We start from the raw sequence: 18,182 nt of genomic DNA, 5'->3' as shown, positions 1-18,182 counted from the left end.
GGGTTGAGTTGCGGACGCAATTGCATCATTTGGAAGTTACGAAGTGGTGGTGGTGGTTGAAGCGGAAAGCGGATTGACGACAACCAATTCATCGACTGTTCTGCTCCGTGTTATAATACAGCATTGTCCACCAATAATATCACATTTAGCAATTCGTATCTCGTACATGGATTGGTCCTTTAACGTCAGGCCGCATTTTTGCGTGTGGAAGGGCTGCAGTCCAGGAGGGGTGAAAATGGCAAAAGAAAGCGAAGTCACGCGCGCCCTGTCCAATTGCACCGGGGAAAACGTCAAGTAAGAAATGTACGAGCGGAGTTTCTTTCCGAGCATTCCCCTTCGCAGGTGGACGTGCATTAAGTAGGGCTTGCATATGACGCATTCGAGGGAGAAAAAAGTCACGTTGAAATGTGTTGATCAATTCGTCTCAAAAGCGGCCCGTTTCTCGCCGGGTACCCAAACTACCTCCTGTTCTATGCACGCCAACCGCGGGACTTGCAGGTCCCGGCACGCTGGTACGCTTGAGCGGACTCGAAGGCTTCTTCAGCGGACTCGTGCCGCGCTCCTTGTAAAAGAAATCACCGTTGCTTTGCAGTCGGCGGTCAAACGCAGTCGATGCTGACTTGCGCAGAGGGGAATTGGCATGGGAGTAGACCCCCAGGCTGCCTCCGTCGCCCGTGCTAGTGCTGGCTGATGGCCGGAACTGCGGCTGTCGCATTGCGTTGCCCGAGGTTCGCACCAGGGGAGAAGCGTCTCGCGAAAATTGTGGTGTGTTCAACGATGGCTGCGCCTGGAAGATGGTAGAGCTGGGGGTAGAGGAGGTGGTGGCCAGGCGCCTGGGGGAAAGTCCTTCGGGGTCGACATGGCTCAAATAGTTCGGATTCGGACTGGTTTTAAATCCCCCTTGGATATTGAAGGCCGGGGTATACACGTCGACCTTGTTGTATTTGGTGTCGGAACTTCCAGCACTCGTATCAGTGAATTGGGTGCCCACGTCGCGCATCAGGGGCTGGGTTCGTGGATGCACAAATTTGGTGTCATATTCCTTCAAAACCTCCTTGTGCACCAAGGTCAAATCCTTCGCTTGCTGCTTGTGGAATGATGAAAGGAACGACAGCTGCACAGAAAGCACCGATGCAAAGAGGATAGTCAATACTATCGTCACGCTGGGGCGGGGATCAGACAGCTGCGTCGGCAGCAAAAGCCAATAAATGATGACATGTCCCGGGCTAAACATGCAGAACAACCGTAAACAGATCGGCAAGGGATCCCAAACCGAAAGCTGCCACACATCACGGTGCGCGTCCGGATGCGCCCTGGACTCTGCTGGCTCGGTGGAAAGCGCATTGGCGAGATATCGTATCGGCGACGCAATCATGGGGCTCGAATCAACTCGCACTCGTTGAGCAGATGGTGTCGCAGGTGTCTTGTCTATGGCTGCTTCAAACAGGCGATATGATCTCGTTTTGTAAAAGGTGTAGGTAGCATTGGCGCACGAAGTCAAAGTTAGACATGACGTGGTAATCGATACCTGTGCACATAGAGTCTCTCGTTAGCTTCAAGCAATTCTGACATGACGAAACTGCGGCGCGACAACTTACCAGCCAGCTACCCCAGGGCACGCCACTTTCCTCCCCAAACACGTCGTCGATGGCTCTGCTCCCACTCGACTGACTGTTTGCTCGCGCGATGAGAAAAATCGCATTCAGCGCAATCCCAATAGCCAACCCCCAGTCCTTTTCCAGTTGATCCCAGTCATTTCCTTCGATCTCCTCAGACACCCAGAGTAGAAAGTCCCAAGGGTTCAAATAGGATCCAATTCGCTCCGCCAGTGGACGGCGGCGGACGAGGCGGGGCATGCTGATGATGGAAAGACACGGAAAGAGCTGGTCCTCGGCAGCTTCCTCCGATGCAAATACCCGTGGAGGACAGAGGTGAGTTGTGTTGGTTGTGATGGAGACCGGAGAGTGTAAACAAAAAGGCTGACATCAGTCTGCTGACTCAGCCTCGTGATAAGGATCGGGAAACGACAGCTCGAGCGACCTGTTCTCTTGTTCACATCTCTCCTTTCATCATGGCGGCATCGGCCGCTTCATACAAGGTACTCGAATCTTGTTATTCGCGAGAGCATTGCTAATTACCCTCAAATGCAGGACCGGCAATTCCTGGCCGTCATTGGCGACGAAGAGTAACTCCACCAGTGTCCCGCTCTGGTTGATCCCCAAGCTAACCTACGACCCATGCAGCTCCGTCACCGGGCTTCTGCTTGCAGGCATCGGGGTATGTACTGCTTACAATCACTGCCAGCTGCTAGAGGAAAGCAATCAGGATGCTAACTCTTGTCCCTATTCTAGCACGTCACCGATCCGCCGGACTCCCAGCGAAACTTCCTCGTCGTCGATTCCAAGACCGAGACCTCGGAGATTGAGCGCGCCTTTGAGAACTTCACACAGGAGCGGAAAGATATCGCTGTAGTTCTGATCAATCAGCATGTGCGTATCCGTTTGTCCTTCTCCATTCGCTTTTGCCTGGGTACGATTGGGAGTTCTTTCGTCTGACACATCTCCTCTACTCTGCAGATCGCAGAACGTATCCGTCACAGCGTCGACACATTCTCTGACCCCTTCCCTGCTGTCCTGGAGATCCCGAGCAAAGATCACCCCTACGACCCGGAGAAAGACAGCGTGCTCAAGCGGGTGCGACGACTCTTTGGCGAGTAAGGTTGTGGAAGAAGTGCTGTGGCTTTCGTTTCATTAAGAGGTGGCTTGTGCATCGCTTGGGGCTACATGGGCCTATGCAGACTACGGCCATCTGCTTGTTTCGCGTCTTGTGGATAGTGCAGCCTGCTTGAGCTAGCTCTGGGGCTAGAGTTGATCGAAAGCTTTAGAGGGAAGATACCCGTCATGTCTGAAATGAGTATGCATATATAAAACCCAAATGTATTCGGTCTCTAGTCAATATCCCCTTGTAAGTGCTGGATTACATTGAGTCACAAATACATGGATAATTAGGAGCACGGGCTTGAAAATAGTCCCCGTTGATGGATGATAACAATGCGAAGCAAGCCACAGAACGAAACATGATCATCAACGGTGATGTCTGCGAAATATAGGAAATCGAGTAAAAATGCTGGAAGTAACAGAGAGGGTCATGAGGAACGGCGGTGGGCGACGTGGATAACGAGAATCACAGAGCTAGAGGCATCTTGATAGTAGAACAGGCCGAAGAAAGCCACTCATGCGCACCATTACTGCAGAGCGATGATCGATATATCAAACAGGTGTATTACATCTTAAACTCGAGATTGTCGGCCTTGAGGCAGGTCACCTGCCGCTGGTCCTTGGTGTAGACATCGGCCAGAACAGAGTATTTGCCCTGGTATCAATCAGTATGTGTGCAACCACTGAGAACGCAGGGTGGCTTACCGGTGGGATCTGCTTGGGCAAGTCGACCTTCTTCGTCAAGACCATCTTGCCCTTCTCCAGAGGACACGTGAGATCGACATTCTTGATCTGGTCACACAGGTCGACCGTCTGTTTCACCAAGGTGATCAAGCCCCATTTCACCTCCAGCGAGACGGTCGCGCCTTTCTCTATCTTGTCTAGCAAAGTGCCGCTGGCTTTGATGGTGAGAGCTTGACCTCTGTTCGAACGCAGCAGTGTTAGTGGCGAGTCATTTCAGATTGGGGAGAGAGAAGACGGACGGTTTAGGTGGGTTGGGTGAGAGGTCCACTTGGTCGATCTGGAGGAGATAATTGGCCGGGCTGGTGCAGTACATCAACGGGTTGTCGCCCTTGACCGGGAAATCCTGGGTGGTGTCGACCTTGATCGGGACCTGGGAGGGATCGAAAAATGACACCGAGCCCGCCGAGACTTGGCCGGGGAGCGGTGCGAAGGCGACCAGAGTCAGAGCGGCTGATAAGAACTTCATGGCTGCGACCGGGTGGGGGGTTCGAGCTGGGGTGGGAATCAGGTCGGGGGGTGCGTGTATTCAGAACGAGGTGAAGGGAGTAAGGGAAGTGGAAGAAATCACACCAGTCAAGATGTTGGGCAAGGGACTGAATGAATGACTCTTGAGGGGAAGCAGGAACAGGAACCGCCATCGATCACTTGATGACGCCGCGCACGTGACAGGGGCTGATCGGATTGGTGGGTTACTGGAGACGGGGGGAACCTTCAGTCGGGGGAGCTGATGACATGGAGTTACACCGAAAGGCGAGAGAACATGGCGGTTTCTATATTCCATGCGCAAAGCCGATCTTCCATATGGACGAGCATGCATTCATTTCACTTATCATATGTACTTCTCAAATATATACAAGCATCGTATCACCCTGACTCTAGTGCTCCGAGACAAAAATACCAGCCATGCCCATGCCCTGTCACAGATTAGAATCGCCGCATTCGATAACAGGAGAGTGACTTACCGTTCCGACACACATCGAGGTCACCGCGACCCGCTTGTTCTGTCGGCGCAGCTCCGACAGCGCAGTGACCACTTGGCGCGCACCTGTCGCGCCCAAGGGGTGGCCGATAGCGCTATCCGCGAGTCAGTGACTGATATTTTGCTCGACCCGAACATGACTTACATGGCACCGCCCCGCGGGTTCACCTTGGACTCGTCCAAGCCGAGCTTGCTCACACAGTAGACACCCTGCCCGCATACAGGTTAGCTCATGTGTTACATCCACTGCCACACAAGGATCGTGTCCTCCCTACTTACCATCGAGGCAAAAGCCTCGTTAATCTCAAAGATGTCGATTTCGTCCTTGCTCAGGCCAAACTTGTTGAGAATCTTGGGGATCGCGATCGATGGCCCAATACCCATGATCCGGGGCTCCAGACCCGCCACCGTAGCACCGCAAAACTTGCCGACAATCGGTTGGCCTAGCTCCTGCGCCCGCGAGCGCTTCATCAGCACCAGAGCCGCGGCGCCGTCCGTGATCTGACTGGCATTGCCGCCCGTGGTGGCACTGGGGGTCCATTGTGGGAAGGCAGCACGAATCTTGCCCAGTCCCTCGGCGGTGGTGCCGTAGCGGATGCCATCATCCCTGTCAACCACGACCTCCTTCACCTCGCCGGTCTTGGGGTCCTTGATCTGAGTCTTCACCGGGACGATCTCGTCGTTGAGCCAACCGGCCTTCTGGGCACGCTCGGCCTTTTGGAAGCTGTTCGCTGCGAATCGATCGTGTTGCTCGCGCGAGATATTGAATTGTGCAGCCACGTTCTCCGAGGTCTGTCCCATGGGCTGGGCGTTCTGTGAGGCAAGAGGGTGCGATGTGATCTTCTCAGACATCTCCGGGGCGCCGCCGTCGGCGTTGGTGCTCATGCTCTCCGCACCCACAGCCACACCAACGTCGATCGACCCAGCAATGATCTGGTTCGCAATGTTCTGAACGGCCAGCAGACCCGACGAGCAGAAACGGTTCGCAACCGAGGCAGCCGCAGTCACGGGGAAGCCAGCAGCGAGGACGGCGGAGCGGGCGACATAGGCAGAGCCGGGACAGAGGACATTGCCCACGCAGACATCCTCGATGAGGCTGGGGTCGATATTGGACTTTTCCCGAACAGTCTGGGCTCCCAGTCAGAGAGCGTTTCTACCACAAATTAAAAGCAACATACCGTCAAGAGGGAAATTAGGAGGCTATCCAGCGCCGTGTCCTTCAATCCACCCTTCCGAGCCTTGGTAAGCGGCGTACGGGCCAGGTAGGTGATAACCTGCGATCCATTCCATTAGCCTCCCCAATTGCGCTTGCGCGGCGGAAAGTACATACCACATCATCCGGGTTTTTCGCGAGAAGCTTCTGGCGCGCAGCTCCAGGAGTGGATAGCTGGTTTGCGACAGAGGTGAGCCGTTGCTGTGGCGAGGACATGGTGTATAGCAGTTAAAATGCGGTCAGAAAATGGGAGAACAGTTTCCCCACGACTCCGGCGCGTTATATTATTTATTCTTCTGGGGGCGTGGGGAATGAGCCGCGGCTCCTGGACTTGTGACTAAAAGAAAGGACCGAGCGATTACGCAGTCTTGTCCGAGCCGAGCTGTATGTCCGCCGAGTGAGCTCTGAACGGCATCGGATAGCCGATGTAAATGCCGTTCTGCTCGGACCTGATGATGTATGATACCGTTACACTGTCCACCTCGGCTCTCGATGTTTGGCTCTCATTGGTGGAAATAGAAGCATGTTACACATCTAGCGCAGCCTGATTCTCACCATTATCTCTATGCAAAACCACATTTAAGGGCTCTCAGATAGCTGAAGCTGGAACATTGAGTTCTCTCTATTCCTTTCTTCGCTTGTTTGAGTGAAAGATCGAATTGAACACTCAAAACCTGGGGTAAAGCGCCAAGACTCTGACTGTGGGGACTGTATAGACGTTACACATCTGATACATCTCGTTCTCCCCACAATCGTCCCCCGGTGCTCCTTCGATGACATGGCCCCTGAAATACGGGGAATAGACGGTAATTCACAGAAGTCAACTGGAGACGTGCCAGGAACCAGACCATTGGCAATGGGTGTCATCAACGGCAGATTGACCCTTACTCGCATCCGCCTCCTGACTCCGGCCCTCGGGGGAGGCTATGTATAGATAGATTGTACACCTCCCTACGGAGCTTCATCCTGTCCATTGCCATAACAATTTTCCCATCTGGCTTCTGCACAATGGACCTGCTTTCCGAAGTCAGCGCGCCCACTGTGGCCATGGCATCCGCTCTGTCGGTGGCCGCCGGGGCCTATCTGAATGCGAAGCTCTCCATCTCCACCGATCTCTCACAGCTTGCCGGCGATCGCGCCTTCGCAGCCCGACTGGGTGAGCGCATAGCTCAGCTGGGCGACTCTACGACCATCTATAAGATGCTAGAACGGGTGGTCGAGGTTGAAGGGCAAGGCGCAGCCGATGCGCTCTGGTTCGAGCACAAAACATGGTCATACAGCCAGTTGAAAGAATGTCAGTGCTGAAAATTTGTATATTAAGTATAACGACTAATTGGTATTACAGTGGTTGATCGATTTGCGGCTTTGTTGCATGCTCGCGATATGAAGACTGGGGACTTCGTGGGCGTCTTCACAACCAACTCGCCCGAGATGGTCATTATTCTCTACGCGTTGTCAAAGCTTGGAGCGGTGGCTGCCATGATTAACACCAACCTCCGAGGTACGCGATTCTCCCCAAAAGTGTAAGAAAACAAAACTCTAATGACTCGAATAGATGATACATTCATCCACTGCCTGACTGTGTCCGGGTCTAAGTTCATTATCTCAACCCCAGACCTGTCACAACATGTTTACGCCGATTTACCACACTTGGCATTCAATCTATCATCGTTCGAAGATGTTTCCACCGGCGCTGTCGAACTCATTACTTCAACCGACCTGCAACAATTCTCTCCAACCGGACTGGCATGTGCGAAACGTACTCCCCGCGATCTAACCGCATTGATCTATACATCCGGCACCACGGGCAAGCCCAAAGCCTGTGCCGTACGCAACATGCTGGCATTGATAACCTCAAACACCCTTCCAGCAGATGCGAACAACCGGGCCAAGTACTCCCCGCTCCGCACGTACTCGTCTCTGCCCCTGTTTCACGGCACGGCCTTCTTCACAGGGGTATGCTACTCCGTGGGCAACGGCGGAACGCTGTGTCTGAGACGAAAGTTCTCCGCCTCGCAATTCTGGAAAGATGTCCACGACTCGCGCGCAACCCGAATTCTCTACATCGGCGAACTATGCCGCTATCTACTATCCACGCCGCCATCCCCATACGACCGTAACCACAACTGCATCGTGGCCGCGGGCAATGGCCTCCGCGGCGAGATCTGGGAACGCTTCCGTCAGCGATTCGGCGTTCCCGAAATCCGAGAGTTCTACCGCTCCACGGAGGGTTTGGCCAAGTTCGACAACCACGGTGTCAGCGCCTGGGGTGCTGGGAAAGTAGGCTTCTCGGGCCCAATCCGTCGATTCCTCGAGGACGACACATTCATAGTCAAGTATGATACTGAGACGGAGATGCCGTACCGCGATCCCGAGACTGGGTTCTGTGTTCGTGCTCGTCTTGGTGAGGAGGGTGAGGCCATTGGCCGTGTGCGTGACCGGGGCCTGCTCACAGAGTATCTGCACAACGAAGAGGCTACTGAGAAGAAGCTCATCCGTGATGTTTTTCAAAAGGGCGACCTCTTTCAGTGCACAGGCGATCTTGTTGTTCAAGATCAATCTGGATGGGTCAAGTTCCAAGACCGTGTTGGTGATACATTTCGCTGGAAAGGAGAGAATGTCAGTGCAGGTGAAGTCCGGGATCACGTTTGTCGGATTAATGGGGTTCACGATGCCGTGGTGTATGGCGTCAAGCTGGGCGGGTAAGTCTGCATTCTTCCTGTCAAGTCAGCCTTTGTAACAATTTTTGTGTCTTCAGATATGATGGCCAAGCTGGCGCTGCCGGCATTACTCTCGAAGAACATTCCTCGGCCGCCGAAGCCGATCTCATGTCAAACTTGTACAGCGCGCTGAGGAAGAAAGGTGTTCCCTCATACGCACTTCCTCGCCTAGTGCGTATCACGGAGAAGTAAGTTTCCCTTGGTCCCTTCTATTTCTGTGACCTATTTGCTGATTGTCGAATTAGAGTTGAAACAGGCGTCACGTTCAAACAAGCGAAGGGCGATCTCGTCAAGAAGGGCTGGGATCCTCGCCAAGATTGGGCAGGGGACAAGTTGTACTGGCTGAACGGCACAATCTATGAGAAACTGAACGATCAAAGCTGGTCGGAGATTGAGAGCGGCAAAGCTAAGCTCTAAGCGCTTGAGGATGCAGGCAGGCATGGTGGTAGTACTTATTCGGCAAGCCAGCAGATAGCATACCAGCATAGGATATCGTCGCTATGCCTGGGACAGAGCCTTGGCATACCGAAGTTGTTCGATAAAGACATTACTGTACAATCAAAAGGACAGATACCGTGAAGTAGAGGCTGAAATACGCCCATCCGAATGTTGTGTATTTGATGTGATGTTCTACAATCTATAGTGCCCCAACCCTTTTCCAAAACCGATCGCAAAAACCGATTATACAGCATGACTTTCTACTACCTGTAAGGCAGAACTGTAGTTGCGCAGTACCCCCGGCCTATCCACCTGAGAGACTCACTGACTCAAGTTGCCGATCAGCAATTTCACGTAGAATAAAAATCTGGCCTATTTTCAGGAGATGGTGGACTTCTGATCTCTAACAATCGCACAAGGTACAGTCTCTACTCTGGGTTGTCAAGTACGCACGCATAACCTTCCTTGGAAGCAGCCTCCGGCTCATGGGTTAGCTACCGTAAGGGGCTAGTGCAGCACAGACCCACACGGTGGCTGCGCTAACCTTGTCCGTTGTCATCCAGGAGCTGCTAGCTCTAAATGAAGGTGACGGCTCCAACGGATTGATGAATAGCGACGCAGAATATGAATTAATGCCGAAGCAATCACCAAGTATTGGAAAAGGAGGAGTAGATCCTTTTTAGGAAGTGGCTCATGAGTAAGGCGAGTTATAGTGACACCCCGGAATCACGTTGTCTCCCCACAACTAGATTCGGGGTAAATCACACACCAGAATGGCCAGCACGCCTATATCCCCCAGACAACAGTCCTATTCGACATAGCCCTAGCATTTCATGCATATGGGTTACATTTTTTTCAACGGCGCGCTCCGTGTCAGAGATGTCCCATCTAGTGAAAATGCCGCATGTAGTGAAAATGCCGCAGGTGAGACGCTGGCTGGAGTGGGAGATTCACCGTTTTCTTTTCTCGAGCACTACAATTGTATGAGTCGAAATCAGCCTTCTACAGCTTTCTCTAATTCATAACAGCAGCTGTATGAGCCTCGGTGAATCGGTCTATCTGGAAATGCAGCCTTGGTTGGGGTTCCATGGCACCATTTCTTCCTTCTTCCTGGCGTGGTTGACAGGATCGTAATTGTTCAATTTTTTCCGGGGGCTTGATTTCGCTTTCTTCCCTTCCTGGGCAGTTTCCGGTCTCCCCGAGCCGAGTTAGCATGAAACGTCGGCATCCATGGTCCCGGCTGGGTGTCCAAGCGGCAGCAACCCAAGAGCGACTAGGCCCGGGAAGGTTAGGCTATCGCGATCGGCAGCCGCATTCCAACGCAAGCGGCAGGCGCCTCCCCGTGGCTTTGAGTTTCCTTCGCGGGGCTCGGACGGTCGGGGGAACTCATTTAAATCGTGGCGAAAAGTCGCTAAACTCCCCTTTTCCTTCCTTTTTTTCGTTTTTCCTTCTTCATCCTGCGTGAGACCTCTCGCAGTAAAACACCACGCCCGCTGAAAATATGGACCAGGACCAGGAACAGGGCAAGGACACCATCCTGACCTCTGACGAGGTGGCTTCGGCCAGAAGTCCCTCGGCTGAGGACAAGCCCACTGCGCCCGATCATTTCGACGATCAATACCGCACCACCCAGAAAGAAATCTGGGCCTACTATTCGTGCGTGGTTTATCGAGTTGGCTGTGCGGAGAACTAAACCCCCCTGTAGCTACTACATCGGCAACAACGGCCTGTCGCTATTCAGTCAGTTTTTCGTTCTCTCTGTCTCTTTTTTTTTTTTTTTTTTTTCACTCTGGGCGCATAAGCTGACTTGCATCCCGAATATAGACTTTGCGCCCACAGCCTTCCAAAACCTGTTGTATCAGGCCGCTCCGACCAGCGGGCTACTGTCCTTTGCGGGAGAACTGCGCAGCATAAACAGCATTGTCCTGCTTAGCAATGGAATCTCCTTTGCCATCCAGATCGTCGTGTTCGTTACGATCGGTAGTTTCGCCGACTTCGGCTATTGGCGCCCTAATATCCTGATCATCCTGTCTCTCTTCGCCTACGGGATCGGTTTCGGCTGGCTGGGTGTGCACACCGCGGACCAGTGGCATATCGGCGTGGGATTGTATATTGTGGGTTTAATCGCCTATCAGACGTGTCTAACCTTCTGGACCGCCGCGTTCCCGGGTCTGGCGCGCAACACCGCCCATATGAAGGAAGTGGCCAACCAATATGTGTCGGGCCAAATCACTCGCGACCAGTACGATTATGCCGATACGATGATGCGAAGCAAATTGTCCAACGTTGCATTTGTCGTTCAATCGGTTACTGAGATTGTTATTCTGGCCATCATTGTGGGGATCATGTTCGGACTCGACGTGGATGCTAGCCAGGCCAACAACAATTGGGGTCTCAGTGTGCTCATCGCCTTCGTCTCGGGCGTGTGGCTGTTGGTTTCTTTGCCGTGGTTCTTCATGGAGAAACGCCGGCCCGGCCAAGACCCGGGCAAGCGGTCGATTCTTGTTGCGGGCATTTGGCAGCTCTGGCACGCAGTTCGACAGATCTGGCATTTGAAACAAAGCCTGATATATCTGATTGGTGAGTGACGGCTGTTTTTGATGATATTCTTGAATCATTTTCTAACCCGTCAATAGGGTATTTCTTGCTGGGAGATTCCCTCAACACAACTGTGACCGTCATCTCGACCTTACAGAACAGCATCGTCGCCTACAACACCCTGAAGCTGACATACCTTCTGATCGTCGGTATTGCCGCGCAGGCTGTCGGCATCTATTCATTTTGGTGGATCCAACAGCGTTTCAAGCTGGGCACCAAAGCCATGTTCAACGCGATTGCCTTTGGAATCATCCTGCTTGATGGCTGGGGCATGATCGGAATCTGGACGGACAAATTCGGGTTCCACAATGTCTGGGAGGTTTGGGTATGTCTTTTTTCTGACTGGCGGTGTGAACATTAGCTGATATATTGTATAGGTCTACCAAACATTCTACGGGCTGTTTATTTGTCCGTGGTACAGTTACTCGCAGATTATGATCTCCGAAGTCACTCCGCGCGGTCATGAGTTCCTCTTCTTCAGTCTCTTCAGCATTATCGGCAAGACCTCCTCTTTCATCGGACCAATTGTCTCAAGCGCTATCATTGATGCATCGCCAACCCACAACCCCTCGACCCCGTTCTACTTCCTTTTCGCGCTCAGCGTGTTTAGTTTCATCGTCCTTGTCTTCTTCGTGGACCTCAAGCAGAGTCGCATTGAGCAAGAGACGTTCTTGCAGGATAAATTGCGGAAACTGGAAGGCAGTGACATGTCTTCTGAAGGAGAGACGTCTTCAACAGTTTGAAATTTGACCCCGTCTGGACAGTTCTACATACATTTTGATGACTTTCATGATGAACATATTGTGCATGTATCAGGAAATACGCCGAAATTCCACTTTACTTGGCAGTGAATATTACATTGGAGAAATTACACAGATCACTCCATCAGAAATCACAATTCATCCTTTTTTAGATGGATAACCCGCGAAAACTAACCCCAGTTCCTAGACACAGTGGCCCTCGATACTCCGTTCTTACCTGATGTCCATCCCGGTATCAAATGACTAGTATACCGTAAGCGGACATGTTGTGTTGCCCGCCACTTCCCCTTGTACGCCGTCGGGTTTCATTTCGAATCCGGTCTGGTACGACATGTTTCTCCCACTACCTATCTTGAAATCTGCGGCGTATTAGTTACTCCCAAGCTGAGTTGGCGGAGATCAAAGCCAATTTCGAGTATGAGAAGCAGATTTCTAGCAGCTCTTGGGCTGATTGCTTTAAAGGTGGCTTGGCGTCTAGTGGGAATCTGCGTCGAGTTGTTGCTGGGACGTCCTTGCAGATGTTTCAGCAATGGACTGGTATTAACTTCATCTGTAAGTGAATAATTATTGAATTTTAGAAGGGAAACCTGGCCGTGCCTAGTCTACTATGGTACCACGTTCTTCCAGCAAGTCGGCATGTCCAACGCTTTCTTGATGTCGACCATCATGAACACTGTCAACGTGGTGACCACCCCAGCGTCTTTCTACATGATCGAGAAATTCGGCCGACGAACTCTACTTCTCTGGGGAGCCTGCATCATGTGTATCTGCGAGTTCATCGTCGCCATCGTAGGGATTGCCGATATCACAGGCCATGCGACGTAAGTAACTACACAACGTGATATATTAATGATCAAACCCTTGACCATTCCATCCACAGAAACATGTGTCTGATAGTATTTACCTGCTGCTACGTCGCCGCATTTGCAATGACCTGGGGTCCCGCAGCATGGGTCGTCATCGGCGAGATCTATCCTCTCCCAAATTGAGCCAAAGGCGTCGCTCTCTCCACGGCCTCGAACTGGCTCTGGAACTGTGTCATTGCCACCATCACGCCATATATCGTTGACAAGGACAAGGGCAATCTGGGTGTCAAGGTGTTCTTTGTCTGGGGCAGTGCGCTCTTCTTATGTTTCCTGTTTGCCTTCTTCGTCATCTCGGAGACGAACGGCCTCACACTGGAGCAGGTGGATAAGATGCTCGAGGAGTCGACGCCTAGGACGAGTGCTAAGTGGGTGCCGCGCGGGACATTTGCGCATGAAATGGGCATGGCAGACGAGCAGGAGGGCATAGTCGGTGCGGAGGAACAGAAGACCCCCTGGCGGAGCAGAGTGATGCGGTTTAATCTTGCTGAGCCAATGCGCTGATCATTGAGGGGAGCCAATTCTCCAAGAAGTTCGAAGAATGGGCCGCAATGAAGTTTACGCTGCGCATCTCTAGATTGAGCTCATCCTGTTCTTGGGATGGCTCACTAGGGTAATGGATGCACAAATTATCTACGTGCATGAGATAGAGCACCAAAGGCATATAATAATCTGCTTGATACTTATATATTTTGTACAACAACTGATAAAAGAGATCACACGGAACGAGAAACAGGAAACGCCAGATCCATGCTCAGCCATAAGCGCCAAAGACCGAAGAAAGAAGAAGAGATGCTTACTCCTCTGCATCGGAGGACGCTTCCTTGCTCTTGCTCTTTCTCTTCTTTTTCGTTTCCTTCCGCTCGACAGCATTGTCTCCGTCGGCTTCGGCCTCGGCCTCGCGCTTCCGCTTCTTTTTCTCCTTCTTCTCCTTCTTCTTTTTCTTCTCTGCTTCGGCATCGACGGGGAGTTCTTCCTCGGGCGCAATGAAGTCCTTCTCGCGCTCGCGCATCTTCTCCTCGCGTTTCACGCGCTGGCGCTCGACCACCTCCTCCTTCTGGGCGCGGTCCTTGGCCTCCTTGGACAGGAAGTACTCGCCAGACTCGATCTGCAAGTCGACCTTGCTCTTCTCCGGGGCGGGCGGGAAGGGAGTGTAGACCTTCTTGGACTTGTCGGTAACCGTATGAGGGACACGGCGCTTGGAGAGGGTGCGCTTCTTGAAGTTGGGCAGGAACCGGTCCCACGACTCGTTGACCAGCGTCGGGTCTTTGGCCAGCTCGCGCTTGATCATCAGCTCCTTGATGTAGTAGATCGGGTGGATGTTGGCCATGCAATCGTCCACCACGCGGCGCACCTCCTTCAGGCCCTTGAACGGACCCATCACCGCCACCGTGTTTCCCTGGACCAGGATGTAGGTGCTAGTCAACAACTCCAACGCCTTGAGGGTTGAGCCGTTGGGCCCCAGGATCCGCTGCCGTCGCTTCACGAATCGCTCTCGGTTCCGGACCTGGTTGCGGATCTTGATGATGTCGCACGCCACGTCGTCCTGGAGAATCTTCATTGCCTGGGATGCGGGAACGCTTCGCGCAAGTAGTTTGATCAGGTCGCGCGCTTTCAGGATCGACGCCGGATCCCAGGTCTTTCGTGTTGTCTTCACTGTCATGCTACCTTCTACCAAATCCAGGGTGCAGGCGATCCCCTGCTTCTCCAGCGCTAGCGTCACAGCCGGCCAGGCTTCCTTCAGATACACCTCGCGGTATTTGGGGAAGAGAGTCATGAATGACGACTCCTCTGCGAAGCTGCCGCCCACATTGTGGTCGGGCTTAAACTCTTCGATCTGGATGGGAGCGCGGAGCCTGTCAGTTTTTTCCCTTGGAATTAGATTCGACGAGAGCGCATACCTTCCACTTGTCGATATCATCCGTATCCCACGGCTTGTCCTTCTTGTAAGTCGACGGCATCTTGCTCAGGGTGTTGAGGTGGTTGGAGAAGTCGAGCGACAAATTCCCAAGAACTTTTTTGTCCCGCCGCTGTTCCTGTTTAGGTAATAGTGGTGCCCGAAAAATGAGGTGTCAACCACATGGTCCTTTGTGCTTCTGTGGCTGTCTAGACACTAGTGATGAACAGAAAAATTTGGATAGATAAAGACCTTCGAGCCTGGAATCTGACAAAAGCTTGATAAGAGGAACTATGCCACTAGCGTCTCCTTTTTAAACAGAATAGACTCGTTTTGGTCCTCTCACCGTCCGTTCTATCAGGCAGTCTAAGCCTCTAAGCACACTCTCAAAGCATTTACCGTCCAGATTGAGACCAAGAGAACGATATTTTTCTTCTTTGATAAGTTGTTCCCCCAGCTTCATGGTCATGATAGTGAACTAGTGATCCTCTAGAACAGGCGGACGTCTAGGCTGATGCACCACGGAAGGGTTCCTAACACATCTTGCAATACACCTATTGATATCAGGTATCTAGTTATGAAGCTAAATATGCAGGTCATCACTGATGAGACGACCTGAGACGAGTTGAGACGGTGTAGGAAAATCATGACTACTACCATGTTTCTGCCCAACAGGACAATTGTCTTTGTTTGCTCCCGTCTTGTACTTTTTCGCAGCAACAACATCAAACCCCTTTCAGATCACCCGCTTGTTCTCTCCGAGAAATGGCGCCTCAGACCAAGTCTTATCTGGCCATGTCTCTATTCCCGATCCCTCCTTAATCCCTTCCGATCTAAACATGCCCGGCGAACTCTAATCGAACGTCTCGTTTGCTCCTGGGAGGGAGCTCTTGAGGGAATCGGATACTAGTTTTTCGGAGAGGGTAAAATATGACCCTGTGTTTGTGATTGATGGCCAGAGCCAGCGGCCCAGGCTTCGATTCCCAAGGGGCAGATACCGGCGGTATGGATCGAACTGACCCTTCCCGACAGCCCCTTCTTCCCGCTTGTTTCTCCTCTTCCGTCTCGCATTCTCTTGCTTCATCAACAGCATGAACGGCTGGTCGGCCCACCGACCTCAGCCACAGCCGGAGCCTTAATCGCATGTTTCCCCAGAAGGTATGGTCGGGCCGACCCAAGATCCCCAGCGCGATTGCCGGCCGATCGATCGGCTCACACGGGCCGCAGCCCCCTGGACCCTATGTTCCTCGAACGCGTGTCGAGGCCGGCCATTGGAAGATTCTGGATAAAGCTCAGCTTCCGTCAGTCCGCGACGACGGAGCATCAAGCATCCTGATGAGACCCGTGGGTCCGTCGGTGTTTGTGTGGTGAACGGGGGATGACACTACGAGCTACCTGTCACGCTAGAGGAGACTCAGGCAGCCCACAAGCAGAGTGTGCCTTGGAACCATACAACTCCAGTGTCGAATTACTTCTCGACTTCTGAGGTCTCCTCCACTAGGGGACTTCAGCAGGTGGCAGAGCGAGGCAATTGGTAAATAAAACTGGCTTGACTAACCCATGTCTTCCGCTAAATCAACATATATATGCATACCTCCATGCAAAGCACAAAAACAACTGGGACAAGCGACGACGAGGCCAGTGCTCATCGTCAACAGTCACAAACTCGCTAGACACAAAGGCACATCCTATGGCTTGCGACCGATGCAAACATACCTGGTATTGTCAGAAATTTTGCGCGTGACTTTCTCGGGGTGATACAGACAGTGGGAAATATGGCTTTAAACTATGGTTTCTCGCCTCCTCCTGGGCCTGCGCCACGAGAGAATCAAAAGTCGCTGTCGTCATATGCAAGCGTCGGGTGAGCGGATACAGAGCGAGATCTCGAAGCATCTGACTGATGTTCTCGCAGTTGGATCGACCAATTTCCCGCATTCTGGGGTCTGGGTTCAAGTCAGCGAGCTGTTGCTGCTTACGACAGAAGGGTCAAAACACGCACCATTGGACCACCCACAGAGAGGCAGAGGGATCATCTTCAAGTCGACTTCAACAAGGCCCGCCTCTGTCAATAGGTTTCGCAGTTTCGACCCGATTCGGAGGTCCTTCCTGTCCTCCAAGGAGCGCATGTACTGCGTGCTCCATTTTCTCAGGGCATTCTCGTCCGTGAGCGAGCCGTTGTCAGACTGCACGTTGTAATAGATCTCGACCATCTGAACCCAGCCTCCTGGCTTGAGAACCCTTCAAGATGGAATGTGTCAGCGATGGGCGGCTTCCACCACGAAAGGGCTTACTGCAGGGCTTCAGTCCACTGCAGAGGAGGGCGTCACACCTGGCGATGTCACGGACATAGGACGGCCATCTAGCTCGATTGATGCCGGTCGCAAGCAGTCTGGAATGCACAAGGTCGAAGTGCTTGGAGGGGAAGGTGAACGTCCGATTCAAGTCGTCGACCTATCCGACGGCTCGTTAGCGACCATTCTGAACAACGATGACTTTGGCACGGGCATGGTTATTACGCCAAAAAAGCCTCTGTTTCTTCGCCCAGAGCACTCTGTCGGACCCAACTAGACGAATCACTTACCTGGAGCCACAAATTTTCTGGCACATTGTCCGGGCTCATGTGCGGGGCAATATCTATGCCGATGACCTTTGAACACACCAGTCTTAATGATTATTAGTATTCGGGACGGAGCGTGCCACTTACCTCGCAATCAGGGTACTGCTCAGCAACCTCAGCGGCCCAAGATGCGGACCCGTGGCCGCAATCCAGCACCCGCCGAGGTTGAGAAATGGGTGGGAAGATCAGGCGGTGATCGAAGATTCGGTGGAAGACCCGCTGCTGCATCTCGAGACGTGCTGCTTCTTCCTAGAGCCAGCGAGAAGTGTCCGTCAGTATGAAGGCCTAAAGCCGTGCATAATACTCTTTTGCCTTACCTCGTCTACCGGTCCAAAGTAGATGCGGTGATCGATTGCGTATTTTTGGTACTCACGACCCTGAACCGTGATGGTATCAAGAAACTCGCGGTCCAATTCTACTGTCTGCGCATCCGGACTCCTTTGAAAAACAAAATTTATAACGTCAGTGCTTGTCTCGTCCTGAACAGGGGGCGGGAAAGAAGATAGCCGTACGTCATGGTATCTCTGGCTCTCTCCTGGCCGTTTTTGGATTCTGGGTCTGGTTAGATCGTCCTTTCTGTCGAGGGCGAGAGTTGGGGTTTCCGGATGGAAGGAGGTGTGTATCGAATGGAAGGG

At 52.5% G+C, this 18,182-nt stretch overlaps 9 protein-coding genes across 9 annotated transcripts; 4 read left to right on the top strand and 5 right to left on the bottom strand.

Annotated features, from left to right (window-relative positions):
- Window positions 1-424: 424 nt before the first annotated feature.
- On the bottom strand, window positions 425-1,856 carry N7510_009769 (Nur1/Mug154 family protein; the record flags this gene model as incomplete). The annotated part of the gene is made up of 2 exons (XM_056981694.1): window positions 425-1,528; window positions 1,599-1,856. The coding sequence occupies 2 exons, from the start codon at window positions 1,854-1,856 to the stop codon at window positions 425-427; spliced, it is 1,362 nt and encodes a 453-aa protein (XP_056829530.1).
- A 215-nt stretch (window positions 1,857-2,071) lies between these two features.
- Window positions 2,072-2,717, top strand: N7510_009768 (H(+)-transporting V1 sector ATPase subunit F; the record flags this gene model as incomplete). Its single annotated transcript, XM_056981693.1, has 5 exons — window positions 2,072-2,098; window positions 2,151-2,185; window positions 2,244-2,277; window positions 2,352-2,529; window positions 2,584-2,717. 5 exons carry the CDS (start codon window positions 2,072-2,074, stop codon window positions 2,715-2,717), a joined length of 408 nt encoding a protein of 135 aa, XP_056829529.1.
- A 565-nt stretch (window positions 2,718-3,282) lies between these two features.
- Window positions 3,283-3,927, bottom strand: N7510_009767 (ML domain-containing protein; the record flags this gene model as incomplete). The annotated part of the gene is made up of 3 exons (XM_056981692.1): window positions 3,283-3,372; window positions 3,423-3,639; window positions 3,701-3,927. The coding sequence occupies 3 exons, from the start codon at window positions 3,925-3,927 to the stop codon at window positions 3,283-3,285; spliced, it is 534 nt and encodes a 177-aa protein (XP_056829528.1).
- A 409-nt stretch (window positions 3,928-4,336) lies between these two features.
- N7510_009766 (putative peroxisomal 3-ketoacyl-coA thiolase (Kat1)) lies at window positions 4,337-5,869 on the bottom strand (the record flags this gene model as incomplete). The annotated part of the gene is made up of 6 exons (XM_056981691.1): window positions 4,337-4,375; window positions 4,424-4,535; window positions 4,586-4,650; window positions 4,720-5,568; window positions 5,619-5,714; window positions 5,771-5,869. 6 exons carry the CDS (start codon window positions 5,867-5,869, stop codon window positions 4,337-4,339), a joined length of 1,260 nt encoding a protein of 419 aa, XP_056829527.1.
- Window positions 5,870-6,661: 792 nt separating this feature from the next.
- N7510_009765 (putative bifunctional fatty acid transporter/acyl-CoA synthetase (FAT1)) lies at window positions 6,662-8,790 on the top strand (the record flags this gene model as incomplete). The annotated part of the gene is made up of 5 exons (XM_056981690.1): window positions 6,662-6,947; window positions 6,999-7,154; window positions 7,209-8,355; window positions 8,412-8,561; window positions 8,619-8,790. 5 exons carry the CDS (start codon window positions 6,662-6,664, stop codon window positions 8,788-8,790), a joined length of 1,911 nt encoding a protein of 636 aa, XP_056829526.1.
- A 1,522-nt stretch (window positions 8,791-10,312) lies between these two features.
- On the top strand, window positions 10,313-12,152 carry N7510_009764 (putative autophagy protein (Atg22); the record flags this gene model as incomplete). The annotated part of the gene is made up of 5 exons (XM_056981689.1): window positions 10,313-10,467; window positions 10,517-10,551; window positions 10,636-11,391; window positions 11,448-11,734; window positions 11,787-12,152. The coding sequence occupies 5 exons, from the start codon at window positions 10,313-10,315 to the stop codon at window positions 12,150-12,152; spliced, it is 1,599 nt and encodes a 532-aa protein (XP_056829525.1).
- Window positions 12,153-13,829: 1,677 nt separating this feature from the next.
- On the bottom strand, window positions 13,830-14,994 carry N7510_009763 (KRR1 small subunit processome component; the record flags this gene model as incomplete). Its single annotated transcript, XM_056981688.1, has 2 exons — window positions 13,830-14,870; window positions 14,935-14,994. 2 exons carry the CDS (start codon window positions 14,992-14,994, stop codon window positions 13,830-13,832), a joined length of 1,101 nt encoding a protein of 366 aa, XP_056829524.1.
- Window positions 14,995-16,073: 1,079 nt separating this feature from the next.
- On the top strand, window positions 16,074-16,468 carry N7510_009762 (uncharacterized protein; the record flags this gene model as incomplete). Its single annotated transcript, XM_056981687.1, has 2 exons — window positions 16,074-16,278; window positions 16,338-16,468. 2 exons carry the CDS (start codon window positions 16,074-16,076, stop codon window positions 16,466-16,468), a joined length of 336 nt encoding a protein of 111 aa, XP_056829523.1.
- A 150-nt stretch (window positions 16,469-16,618) lies between these two features.
- N7510_009761 (class I SAM-dependent methyltransferase) lies at window positions 16,619-18,026 on the bottom strand (the record flags this gene model as incomplete). The annotated part of the gene is made up of 7 exons (XM_056981686.1): window positions 16,619-16,646; window positions 16,696-16,873; window positions 16,930-17,158; window positions 17,277-17,381; window positions 17,512-17,577; window positions 17,635-17,796; window positions 17,865-18,026. Coding segments are annotated over 7 exons (930 nt in total), but the record flags the coding sequence as incomplete, so codon positions are not given.
- Window positions 18,027-18,182: the final 156 nt, after the last annotated feature.

This window comes from Penicillium lagena (assembly GCF_028827675.1).
Source record: "Penicillium lagena strain IBT 129212 chromosome Unknown utg000007l_segment0_segment0, whole genome shotgun sequence".
Classification (NCBI taxonomy): Eukaryota; Fungi; Ascomycota; class Eurotiomycetes; order Eurotiales; family Aspergillaceae; genus Penicillium; species Penicillium lagena.
The sequence above is the reverse complement of the archived record's forward strand: the minus strand, read 5'-3'. Positions and strand labels throughout refer to the sequence as shown.